This window comes from Cavia porcellus, unplaced genomic scaffold (genome assembly GCF_034190915.1).
Source record: "Cavia porcellus strain 051 isolate PalLab524CR breed Dunkin Hartley unplaced genomic scaffold, mCavPor4.1 scaffold_22, whole genome shotgun sequence".
NCBI classification, from domain to species: Eukaryota; Metazoa; Chordata; class Mammalia; order Rodentia; family Caviidae; genus Cavia; species Cavia porcellus.
In genome coordinates this window covers 25835512-25849416 of record NW_026947505.1, presented here as the reverse complement: position 1 = coordinate 25849416, position 13905 = coordinate 25835512, and the positions used below count along the sequence as shown (strand labels likewise).

Below are 13905 nucleotides of genomic sequence, written 5' to 3'. Positions count from 1 at the left end.
TTAAACAAAGTTCAGTGGGGCATCAAACTGCCTGTTTTAAATTACAGTCTGTATTTTAAAATAGAATGCATGCGCGGCATGTTCCCAAAGCTAAAGGGAGGGAGTGTTATTCACTGAAAATTGAAGGCTTGTTGAGTCAATAATCTTCTTTCACACAGTAACAATTTTCAGGTAAAATTTCTTGACCCAAACAAAGGAAAACAAGACCATTCAGTTATTCTACAGAAATTTAGAGAAGGCAAAATAAAACGATGAGAAAGAGAGGACACCTCTAAAATCCTACATTGTGATGGAAGAATAGAAAATTTGGGTTTAGGCGGAAACTTCTCTATATGTATTTATTTCCTGTCTCAAACTAACAGTTAATGTTAAAAATACTTCTGTGCCCAAAAATAAACAAATAAAATAAAAGCAAATAACCTGCCCACAAGTGCTACTATGAGCTCCTGCTGGTTATATATCCCTTGTTACATGAAACAGATGTACGCCTTCCTATTACCTGCACAGTGAAAATCTGTAAATTAAAAGCTATTGCCCACCAAAGTTGGGCAATAATGAGCAAAATACACTCCTGGCCTCCCGCTAGTCAATGCACAACTGGCCTAAAGGAAGCACTAGTGAGAGCCATCCTCTGAAGGACAGAGACCCTCGCAGACACTGCAGGCCAAAACCCAAACTGCAGTTTAGGATGAGAAAGTATCTAGAACTATCACATAGAAAAGAGTGCTACACTCCTGCACATGCTCTCCCTCTCCTGCCTGTGGTCAGAGGTGGACCATCAGTGTACATAGCTGGGAAGATAGTTAAAGTGGCCCTGGGAGTTTCCCATGGCCCAGATAGTAGTGGCTTCACCTTTTCATCCTGAAAACTGAAAGTTGGGTCAAATCCTGTTAGGCCTCCATTGTAGGGTAAAATCTGTGTGTTGACTTTCCTATTAGTGAGAAATATCTGCATTTGTCATTCCTCATTTAATGCGCCTCATTAATCAACTACAGATCATTATTATCTTTCTATGGTCAATTCTTAATCTACAGTTTTGTCTAATGTCAATTCTTAATCTACAGTTTTGTCTAATGTCTATTGTTATAGCACTCTTCATACTCCCTTATTAATTTTTTAGAAACTAATTGACAGTCACACAAAATGGGTTGAAACTCATTTCTCCCAACATTTTAAATGGAAATCTTCAGGATATTACATGAAAAAGTTGGAAGCAGTATACTTAGTTAAGATCTGCTTTAACTAAATTAAATTTGTTTAATTTAAATCTTTTTTTTTTAGTTATTACACTGCCACTAAGCAAATGTTTCAGCTGAATTTAGATCTACTACTTTGATACTGGGGGAGTAGCTCAGTGGTAAAGTGCTTGCTTACTCTGTGCAGAGACCTTGGGTTGATGCCCAAGATTGCCCTCCCAAAGAAATATCTACTTACTTTACAGGACTGAATATGTCAATCTGGCAACACCTTGCACACAAACATATATGAGTTACATAAAGCAAACTATAGTTTTTTAAACTATTAATTTACTTGAGCTTTCTAGTATATATATTTAGCCTATTTTACTTGGAAGAAGTCCAACTATTGTTGCTTTAATGAACTATTTTTTACAAAGAACAATTTAAGTAGAATATGCTCTGAAAGAAGACACACATGTTCCCTGTTTTACCTTGTTCATGTTCAATCTCTATTTTCAAAATGACTACCAATATCATGAAAATATTCTAGGAAATAATATTCAGAAATCATATCTTAAAGAAATAATCCAGTTGGAAACTAAACATTTGTCAAGTCATTTTTTCCTGACTATATGTTCTTAATTTTAATCTAAAAGGAACTGATATCTCTAGATAAGAGATGAGCATTTAAAATTACATTCTAGAAGATGGTACATCCTAAGAAACTCAAGTAAATATTGTATATTCCATTTAAACTTCTCCAAGTCATTGAAAATCATTTGTGCATTCAATTTGAAACTTCATGCAAGCAATTAAGTGCATCTGTAGATGTCTCAGCAGACCCAGAGCTATCACACAAACAATCCCCTACCAGGCTCCCACCACAGGAGGCTTTCAATTTTATGAAGTGCTTCCTCTAGAACTCCCAAACTCAGCAAACTAAGAGCACCTGAAGAATGCTGACAACAATCAACTTCGTTGCACAGAGGCATTATCCACACATGAAAAACGAAAAGAAGTGGCACAACAGGTAAAATTTTGTCTTTCATTAACTTGTAATTTGTTACATGTTCACAATGATTTGAGAAGGATCAATCAATGGAAGACAGCTACACTCTTAACCTTTTGATGACAACCATTTAAATCAAGTTCAAGCTACAAATAAGTTTCAAAAGAGTTCATTCAGCAGCCATTTGTCTGATAGATTTTAACTTTTTTGCAAAAACCTGCCAAAACGGGTTAAAATGGTCTTAACAATTATATTTCTACAGGTTAGGTTGAGAGCTTGGTGAAAGGCAAAATCCAGTTTTAAAAAAAAGGTTGCTTCATCTAACATTTCCTAATAATTTCTACACACTTTAAATGTCCTTATTAATATATCATCAGTATTCCTGTTTCCAAAGTACGTGACCTTTCACCTCAAATAAATATTTTCTTAAAAATTAAAACAAAACAAAACAACAACAACCAAAAAAAAAAACCTCAACCAGAATAGCATTCTCTCACTAAAGGCAAACATCACTGAACAATTTTACTAATTCCTTTTTCCTTAAAAAAGTATTCTTGGTAATAATAGTTTTCCAACCAATTTCTTTTAGACTTCCAATATCCTGTTTAACACCCTCTTTTTCAAAGAACTACCAGTATTTACTACCTCCTTCCTTTCACAAATGGCTGTAAAACATACATTTTATCTAAAGCCCAATATTCCCTTCTAATTGCAAACTCAACACAAGTGCCACAAACACTATTCCACACATTTATCTAAGAAAGATAACTCTTTTCATGTTGATCTCTTTAAGTTATTTCCTATGTAAGAAAGAAAGGTCAGAAAAAAGTTATTAATGACCTGATAAACTTCCAGAACAGCCAGTATTTACAGACATTCCATAAAACCCCAACACAGCAATTCATTCACAAGAGTTGTTAAGACATGACAGCCACTCTGACCCTAACTTGGGTAAACAGAATCATGACTTTCCCATCTGAATTGCAAAACTAGTGGTTCCTCTCCAAAGGATAAAACAGATTAGTTGTGTGTGTTTATCTGCTTTGGATTCAACCCCAGGTTTCATCTGCAATAGACAAACACTCTACCACTAACCTATACCTCAGCCCAAAGATTATTTTCCAAAGTGAGGAAAAACTCTTCCATTCCCTTATTTTTTTTAAGAAAATAAAAACCTTCAGTTTTCTATCTTCTTTACAAATGTTTATAAATAATTTATTAGCACACCTATTTGGGCTATAATTATTGTTTCTGTCAAGTTTTACAAGTAAAACTAATAAGCAAAATGTTTTCATACTATTTTTAGCTTGTTATTCAAAATGGCAATTTTTTTGAAATTTAAGGTTACCAAGTTGAGTTAAATGCCATTTGATATAAAAAATAATCTTATGAATAATAATGTTTTGACAATGCAGCTCTCTCATTCATATATCATCTTGTATCATTAGCAACACAGACACAGGCTTTCCTGATGTCAACTCCACACTCATGTAATAGATTTCTGAACCGTACTGGGGAAAGAATTGTTTAAAAATTACTTTAGGAGGGGCTGGAGATTTAGCTCAGAAGCATAAGCTCCTGCCTTGCAAGCAGGCAGTCGTGAGTTCAATCCCTGGTACCAGTAAAATGAAAAAGACAAAAAAAAAAATTACTTTAGGAAACTTAATAAATGTAATAAATACCATGAAAAGATCCACATCTAAAACCAGAGAATTATAAAAATAATTGTAATAAAATAAAAAATACCAATGCCCAGAAGATGGAGATTTAACAAAAAACACACTACATCATATTTTGGGGTTGTGTTAGTACACTGAGATATATATGATGCTTATGAAATGAAAGAGGGAAAAGATTATGGCATCTTTTAGATCTACTGTCTTATTTAAATTCTGGCTTTGTTTCCTACTAGTATTAAAGGTAGAAAAAAACTATGAAATAATGTTCAGATTTTAAGTGACAGTGTCAAACTGGGAGAAAATCTCTTCCAGCTAACTTTATACTACAATGTTATATGCAAAGATTTATTGATAATAGGTATATCAAGCATATATATATATATATATATATATATATATATACTTCATCTTAACAGGGAAATGACTGATTAAAAGACATAGAAATAAGTGGACAACATTAAGGAAGATGTGTTCAGAGATTAGGTCTGAACCTATTAGGCAAAACATAAATAATACCAGTCATGGCTCCAAGACAAGGAAATAAGTATTAACTTATCAGTCTTTTGTTATTTGTAAGAGTTATGAAGATACAGCTGTGTCAGCTACAAAACACAACTGTATTAGCTATTAAAGGCCACCAAGAACTTTATGGCATGTAAATATAATAAAAACCCAGGCCTAACCATGGTAAATAGACAACTTACTGAGAGACTGTATTATAGATCTAGCAAAAGAATACTGGTAATGTTTTGATTTCTTATATGAAGTTGATAACCTGTTTTAAAAAAATATGACACAATGGAAAACATAAAATCTATCTCAATGTAAGCAAAAAAGATCAAGAAATACCTAAAAAGCATACCTGTTAATAGTCACACATGTAATGGAAAGACTTAATAACTGTACGTTAGAATTACCATACTATATTTTTACAAAGATTCAGCTAGGACTTAAAAATTTAGTTATAAACTAGAAATACAAATATTAAGGACTGTCTTTAAATAAAATTCGTATCACTGACATTTGAATGCATAGCCTAAAAATAAATCTATAAAAGCTCCAACAGCAAATTCACAATTTGTATAGTTATCAACCTAGCCAAATTAAAGGACTAAAATATTTAATAAAAGAATCACTTTAAAAATACAAAGTATTAAAGCTTTAACAGAATATCAACAGATTATTCCCTAAAGCTATAATTATCTTAATTACATAGAGTGGCCTATGAACGGAGCATCTACATTTATGAAACTGTATCTGCAACCCCATGTAGGGTTTTTGCACATGCAAAGCCCCGGTGAAGAAAAATTCAAGCAGTCAATTGTCATGTAACAAACTGGAGCTTAGGTGCTTCACTTAATCTACTATTTGTCCTTTATTCAATATTTGATACCTTATATACTTGCCATATAACCTAGAAACTGTTCTCTAAAAAAAAGTTTACCAATCCCAGGTATAGTGGTGTATGCCTGTAATTCTAGCATTTGGGAGGCTGAAGCAGGAGACTGCTGTGAGTTCCAGGCCAGCTTGGACTACAAAGTGAGTTCAAGGCTAGTATGAACTAAACAGCAAGACCCTATATCCCCCACCCAAATAGGATTCAAGTCTACCAGTTGTCTGTTAGTTAAAAAATTAAGAAAGAAAAAAAATACAAATCCCACGTACTGTAGAGCATTTCTTTTTTAATAGTCCGATAAGGAAAGCTATATTATGAGTAACTGAGTAACCTTAAATATACTTTGGAAGTAGATACAGTAATCATTAAGAAGATAGTCATTATATGTACAAAAAGAGACATAAAATAACTCAGATAAAATTTCAACTATTGATAACTGTACTGTTTTACACTCTGAAAATTTTCATCCTATTTTCAAATAATCAACTTCCCTGAACTGAAGTCTTCAGTTATCTAGAATTCCAACATCTCATTCCATCCTTAATTATGCTCTAAGTTAGCTCAACATCAAGCAGACATTTCAATGTAGAGCCATAACAAGTGATGTTTAAGTTCTTAAATGAACATGAAGAAATCATATTCATTTAATAGTTATCAATTTATAACAAATTTACTGCCTTGTGTCAAGACAAATCAGCAATCAGTAACAAACCTACTAAGACAGACTACAAAAACACTAAAAAACAGGTGGAGAAAAAAGTGCACTGTTCATCTGCTTCCCATGAATCAATACAAATTGCATAAAACCAGAAGCCAGCTTCCAAATATTTGGCAATGTTGCATTTATTAACAGCATGCAAGTGTGCTACACACTCTACATGCTGATCAGCCAGTAATTATCTACTTTAAATAAAACAAACTACAGCATTATAACACAAAATCCATTACCTTTTCATCCTTTCAAAAACTAAGTACCTATACAGTACTGTAATACAACTTTTTTAAAAGGCCATAAGAGTTCACTCATACCACAGAAATAAAACCTATAAAAATTAGGTTTACAAAAACAGGTATATCAGATTCAAAGATCATGAACTTCTTGCAAATATCACCCCTTCCTTCTCTCTAAGGCTACATATACAATTTAAAATGGGTGTCAATATGCATGCTATGTGTCATGTATAACACCCATTATAAATGCTTGCTCAAATATTTAAAAGGAAAATAATGAATTTTACTTAGTGCACAGTTAAACTTTAAAGTAAAACCATACTAACCTGAACTTATATCCTAAGCAAACCTAAGTAGAAGTTAAGCAGTTAACAATAATTCTTCAAAGCAAAATATTTTAACAAACAAATGTTAAAATATTTACTTGTAAGATTTAATCTAGTTAACAAAACTTCATTTAAATTAGATTCGTTATTTTAAAAAGAAAATCATGCATAGGGTACTTATTAATGGGTATTACCATGAGACCCTATAGTATAGCCATTATTCTTTATATATATATATTCCAACCATGACATAGTAGTTGCGAGTGGAAATACTTTACGGTACACTTTGTCAAACTTTAAATTAGTTGAGTGGTTTCTCTTTATACAAATAGAAAGTTCTAGAAATGATTCACATAATTGTCACATTTTATAATGTCATTTTTGTCTTTACAAAGTGAGAATTTCTTTTGAGTCTCAACACTTAACTGACACCTGTCATCTCCACACACACACACAAAAGCTAAATCAAACAAGGTCAACTGCACAATAGCAACACTTGCCTGCATACAAAACCAACTAGCCAAATAAAACCTTCTATAACTGATGCCTACTCTGCAACACATACCTACAGATGAAACATACTTCTTCACAACTATAGCACTCCTAAGAATTAAGCCCTAAAAAAAATTAACAAACCACAAAATATATCTGAAATCTATAAACGTCTTTTTTATGTTATAACATAAAGTAAAACAAATAAAAACAACAGTTCTTTTGAAAAAATCTTTAACTCATTACATTTCCAAATCAGCACATTAATGTCTTACTGGTAAACTTGATGGTCTTTCTTGTTGTATTAAATTCAAGTCTGTTTCATGGTTGGGTTTTCCAGAGGCCAGGGGAGGTTGAGATCTAGAGCCATAGCCTTCCTGAGACATGTCCTAAAGAAACAAAATGTATTTCATAAATATCTCAGTTTCAAGCTTCTTCAGCAATCAAAATGAAGCAATGGTTTATTGCAAAGTATCCAGTAATGTTATATTTCAGCTTGTAGATGTGATAGCTATTGTTTAACATTATATCAAAAGTAAAAAAGTGAATCAATTACAGAAATATGCATCAAATTAAAAGCTAAATTTATTGCAAGACCATACTAACTAAGCATTGCACAGTATTTGAGTTTTGCAAGAAGTTGACTATTTGGTAAAACACAGGGAGGGAGTTCAGATGTGGACAAACTTTTTAAACCACAGCAAATGGAAAATTCATTGTATTGCTTAATTCTGATTTTGGAAAAAATGCCTTTAATACCATTTTCAAAAATTTAAATAACCAATAAAAACTTTATTATCAACTGAATCTTAATATACCCTATCAAACACCACAAAACAGGATCAATTGTTATTAAACTCAGTATCCTGGAGTTTCTACAAAACCACTTAAACATTCAAGGTACAGAAATCTATATGCTCACATGAAACAGTTTTCAGGAAGCAAAACACATGCAAAACATCCTCCACTGAGAGAAAAGAAACTGATCTTTTACATGAACTTTCTGACATCCTATAGACCATTTTTCCAAGATACATGTTTTCAGCATTATGGTAAAATAATAACACAGTTCAAATGTCATTTATATTACACATCTAGCTATTTAATCATGTTAACTCAGCTCTAAAATATTCTATCATTTGCACCTGAAGTAAAACAGCAGACCAGAATGGTAAAGACTTATTATAGCATGTCTCCATTGGCACTGAAAGTTGAAGAACCAGTTCCTAACTGGATAGAATTAAACACACACACACACACACACACACACACACACACGGAGAGACAGAGACAGAGACAGAGAGAGACAGAGACAGAGAGACAGAGAGACAGAGAGAGAGACAGAGAGAGACAGAGAGACAGAGAGAGAGACAGAGAGAGAGAATGGGGGGAGGAAAAGAGAGAGAGGGAGAAGGAGGGAGGGAGAGAGAGAAGGAGGAGGAGGGAGGGAGGGAGGGAGAAGGAAAGAAACTGTAGCCTTAAAATTCTCTCCTCTTCCCTGTCAGTTCAAATAAGTACTGGCATTAAAGAAACATCATATACAAGTCCTACTTCTTCTACTACATCTCTAAATATTACTTGGATAATTAATGTTTATTAGGAAAACCTATAAAAACTTCTGCCCCACTCCTTTCTCATATAATATACACTTAAAATTACTTGGCTTCTTACATCAAGTGAACTCTGGACTACTTGCTGGTACTACAAAGTATACAAAATACAAAAACTAGACTTAACTAGCCAGTACTAGCCCAGATCTGGTACAACAGGTTTGCATCAGGCTCCAAATGAAAGAGAAGGCCCACAATATGCATTTTTCACATGCAGCCCTTACTCTTTATTCATTCTTCCCCTCTCTCTCCCTCCGTGTGTGTGTGTGTGTGTGTGTGTGTGTGCGCGCGCGCGCGCGCGCGCGCACGCGTGTGTAAAACAGTTACATAAAATACCAGTTGGTATTGTACTCTGGTAAGAGAACTCAATCATAGTTGTCAGCGTTTGTCCTCCTCCCACCTCCCAACCACAATAAGGCAAGGTGGGAGTAAGTGCATGCAAGCCAAGGACACTTGAGGGGGCAGCTCTTCAATCTGGTTGCCAGCATAGGCTAACAATTAGGCTTGTGGGGGACAAAAGCAAGGGCTGAAGGATTCTTACCACCCTCACCACCACCCCCACCCCGAAACCACGTTTCTGGTAGATCCTATGTTTCCACTTGTCACAGAGGCTTCCTACTAGGCGCTGCAGTTCCCGGAGATTAACAGCCAAGATTTCCAATGAAGTGGGGCACAAGGCCTCCATTCGGGGGCCTTTTACAGTTACAAAAACACACAAAAGGTCAGGACAACCTCACAATGAGCAAGGAAGTGAGTAGGCCTGCCCCAGGGCACTTTCACACATGCTATGGACAGTGCCCAGCCCTTCTTTAGGAAACTCTAGTGCACAGACAGCAGCAAGCTTGCAAGCCACTTGCCTGCTTGCCTTTTATGTGGTTTTGTGTATTTTCCTCTGTAGTAAATGATCTACCTTTCGAAGAGTATGAGAAAAACCATACAGAACTATAGTGGATACATATTCAAATTTAGATACTGCCCCATTTAAAACAACAATCAATCAACAAATTGCAAATTATTAGAAAAATTTACTATGCCTTCATATTAAGGATTTAAAATTTCAAGATTATTAGATTCCACTAAAATCCCAAATATTATTCCTAACCACAAGAAAGCTTTCAGGTGTGAAATACTGGTAGAAATAAAGCCAAACAAAATTTAGACAGAATGGCTGAAAAGGGAAATTGAGCACAAGTACTGATTTAACTGAGTGCTCATAGAAAAACTATGAAGATTTAAGCCTACACTAATTTTTACCTATATGTAATGTAGGATGTCTATGGTTGTTTTTAATAAAGAGGTAAAATATTGTGTCCCATAATGAAACAAGCCTTCTGATGTTCCAAGTTGTATTTATTGTTTGCATATACTTATTTTCATCTCAAAAATAAAAAAATAAATATATGTAATTTAATGAACAAAAAACAATGTATCTGAAAATAATGTACTTAGCATACACTTTATAAACAACAAATAAATACAGCTTTACATTTTAAAACATCATTGCCATCTTCAGTTATTTACAAAATCAAACTAGTATACACGTTTATACACTAGTCACACATACAATCACTACATTTATCTGCTACACACTTAAAAAGGTATGACTCTTTTAGAATATAATACTATGATAGTACAGCAATGCACAAGAACCAAGCAATCAGAATGTGGCTCATGTTTTTTGTATTCTTAATCAATGTTATTTCTCTACATTTACCCTCCAGTTAAATCAGTTGTCATGCTCAAATGTTTACCTACACACTTAACAACTTATGTACTCCAGTCATATCCTTCTTTATGAGTCTAATATAAAAGGAAAGCTGACCCCTAAACAAGGGTGAAAAGAATGTGAATAGGGGTATATATACTTTGTTTCAGAAAATTTCATTGAGTGTTTCTTTTAACAAACACAGTCAACATTTAAGGGCCTACTAAGAATGAGGGTACTTTAGCATACTACAGTATTAAATAGGACCAGAAGGAATACACTAGGGTCCCATTTCTATTTTTAAAAGGGTAAGACCAAAACAACCATTAAAAGGCCAAGAACGTAAGTTACTTCTGCTCTCTATTTATTATGAAATGAATTAACAGCAACATAAAACTGAAGAAAATGTAGAATATTTAACATGTCAGAGATGCTTTTTAAAAAAGTAGAAAAGGAAAACATTCCTATGATATAAATTCAAACAGATTAACAATGAAAAGAAAGATGATCTTCCCAGGTTCCAATCTCTACACAAAAGCTACTTTTCTAAAAGTCTTCAATTTGGCTTTCCATAAATTTTAATGTGTTTTCAAGTATAAATGTAAATTTAAATCTTTTCCTTTTCATTCAAATGGAGACTATTTTGTGTAGATGACACAATTCTCTCTCTCTCTCTCTCTCTCTCTCTCTCTCTCTCTCTCTCTCTCTCTCTCTTGGTACCAAGGATCGAACTCAAGACTGCGCATTTGCAAAGCAGGTGCTTATGCCAGTGAACTAAATCCCCAGCCCAATTTTTGATCTCTTAATGTTCTGTACAGCTCCTTATATATCTGTGACCAAATGCCTACTTTTTTCTTTTTTATGGCTATACAGTATTGCACTATTTGTAGAAGCCATACCATAACAGTCCCCAACTGAAGTACATTTATTATTTTTTATCTTTTACCACTTTATATAGCATTACAATAAGCATCCTCAAGCACACATTTTCATATAAAGTATTTCTATAGCATAAATCTGTGCAACTGGAATTTTTGTCAAAGATTTGATATTTAAAAATTTGATAGAGCCTGACAAAAGTTCTTAACAAAGTGTTAATTTATACTCACAGTTCATTTCAGTATAGAACAAAACTTAAGATGTTTGTTACCATTAAAATGTATCCAAACGCATCATAAAATGTAGAAAAGCCAAAACAGGAAAGGTAAGTAGATAAGTTATTAACTGTACCCTTTCTCTCAAAGAAGTAGAATTTAAGAGCATATGAACTATAAACCAAGGGAACAGACAAGGAAAAGGAACACCTCAATCACTACCAAACCATAGTAGTGGGAATAAGTAGGAGGTCAACGACAATACATCTACAAGCTAACCCATCTGCCTGTGTTAATACTTCAAAGGAGGGCTTCATACTAGGAAAAAAAAAAAAAGCAACAGTTGGCAACTGTGGTTTTGGCACGTGGAATACAAGATAATTCTCACTATTACAGAAAAGTTTATTCAAAGATCTTGTGAAGTACAGATGTACTATACAGAGACTGAAGAAAGTCCAGGGTGAAGGAACCTGCACCCTAAAAGGTGCCTTTGTGACAAGTGCTGTGCACAGTTTATCCAATCAACAACTCAGGAGACAGTTCCTATTATTATTCTGGTTTCTATTCCACAAAAATTTAAGTAACATGCTTAGCTCGTATGTGGCCACAATGCTAGGGTATCTCACTGTGAGGGACATTTTTCATTTCTACAATAAGCATGCTTTAGAGAACATTGGAAGCTACTACTGCAGAATAAGTGATTTCATATAATTTAACCTTTAAGATATTCCAACCTTTAGATATTCTCCTAAATATACCTTTTGAAAAGTTATAAGCTTAAAGACTTTATACATAGTTCTTGAAAAGTATAAGCTTCAGGACTGTCAAAAACACTCAATTCCAGTACCAGGAATAAAGAATATTTAAATTAAAGATCACTCTCCCTACCATTAGTTATCATCAGTTTACAAAACCCACTGGCTGATGGGAAGCCAACACAGGCTCATCCTCCAACCAACTGTATTCGATAGGGCCCTTCTGTTGGCACCTCTCTTTCCGCATTCCTCTGAAAGCTACTGTCCTCTTATCTTTATCCTAAGGACTCCATATTGACCCCTACCTGATGATCCTACATGTCTATGAGTGATTCCTTATAGCTTAATTAAGTGCATGATTAAATTACATATTGGTCTATAGAGAGAGCCCCTTGTACTTTTCCTGCTCAGAGATAACTTTCCTAACCACATCTCCAGTCTTTTTTACCTTCTTCAGGTCCCACCTCCCACACACAACTTCTAAGAGATGCATCACATGCAGTACCTCTGCTGTAAACCTTAGCTATACTCCAGCCTTATTTAAAATACCACAGCCACTACAAAAGCTCAGTATTACCTCCTCATTGCTCTAGGTCCCTCAGGGCCCTTCCATCTTTGTACCTGCAGCTCTGTGGGGAGGCTCCTAAGTGGACATTATGTTTCCTCTTGTGCTTGCAGAGTACCTGGCTTCCCTCAAGATCCTGAAAGAGAGGAGTTCCACCACGCTTCTCATAACAATTATCTAAGATCAACTTCAGAAGCAATCTCTTATAGAACTAGCACTGCTATATTTCAACTTTCCCAGACTAGACTCTCAATTTTCCTAGGAAGAGGCTACTGTCCTCTGAGATGCCCAAAACCATCCCTGACAGGTGCTAAGTATAGGGCAGGTAAATGCCTAGCCGGACAGTTTCTAGAAGCTAGCACAAAACACATATCTAAATACAACTTGGGCTCATACCCAAAAATATTTATCATGTTAACAGTTACACCGTGAACAAATGTGCTACAAAACACATTTTGTTGCTTGTTACTGACCATCTTAAGGAAAAAGGATTACTGGGGGGGAAAAAGTTTGCAAAGATACACTAGAAATGAAAAGAAAAGGAAAAAGGATTACTGGGGGAAAAAGTTACAAAAATATACTAGAAATTAAGAAAGAAAACACTATAAAGAGCAGCAATGGTATCATTAAAAAGGCAGTGAGAGAAAGTGACAAGAAATTGTGTGCCTATATGAAGAGATGAGCAGTGAAACAATCAAAAATAAAGATAAGCTTCATAAAAGCTATACATCAAATGACTGTACTAATTTATAAGAAATATGTTGGGCTGGGGATTCAGTTCAGCAGTGTAAGCACCGGTCTAGTAAGTGTGAGATCCTGAGTTCGACCCCTAGTACCAAAAAAAAAGTTGGGTATGGTGGCCTATCTGCAACCCTAGTACTCAGGAAGCTGAAGCAAGAGGCCAGCCTGCTCTACACAGTGGAAAAGAGAAGACAGAATCAAGGAACATGTCAAACCATAGTGAATCAAATGGTATTTCCCAGACTGGAAATTTCCACTAGACAAATAACTCAGTATCTTAAATAATGATAGTAAACTGAAAGGAGAAAGCAAATACCGGAAAGAAGATGGTGGGGAATCCTAAAAACAAAGAGGTTAAAAGCATTAACCAAAGATGAGACTTTGAGTTCTAATTCAAAGTATTC

The 13905-nt window shown here is 34.5% G+C and overlaps 1 protein-coding gene across 5 annotated transcripts in view; it reads right to left on the bottom strand.

The window, feature by feature from the left end:
• The window catches only part of Arid1b (AT-rich interaction domain 1B), a 417341-nt gene that overhangs the window by 257052 nt on the left and 146384 nt on the right, over nt 1-13905 (bottom strand). For all 5 annotated transcript variants that reach the window (XM_063232938.1, XM_063232940.1, XM_063232936.1 and 2 more), the window contains exon 4: nt 7307-7420. In XM_063232938.1, the coding sequence (XP_063089008.1) occupies nt 7307-7420 (114 nt within the window). The remainder of the gene's footprint in view (nt 1-7306; nt 7421-13905) is intronic.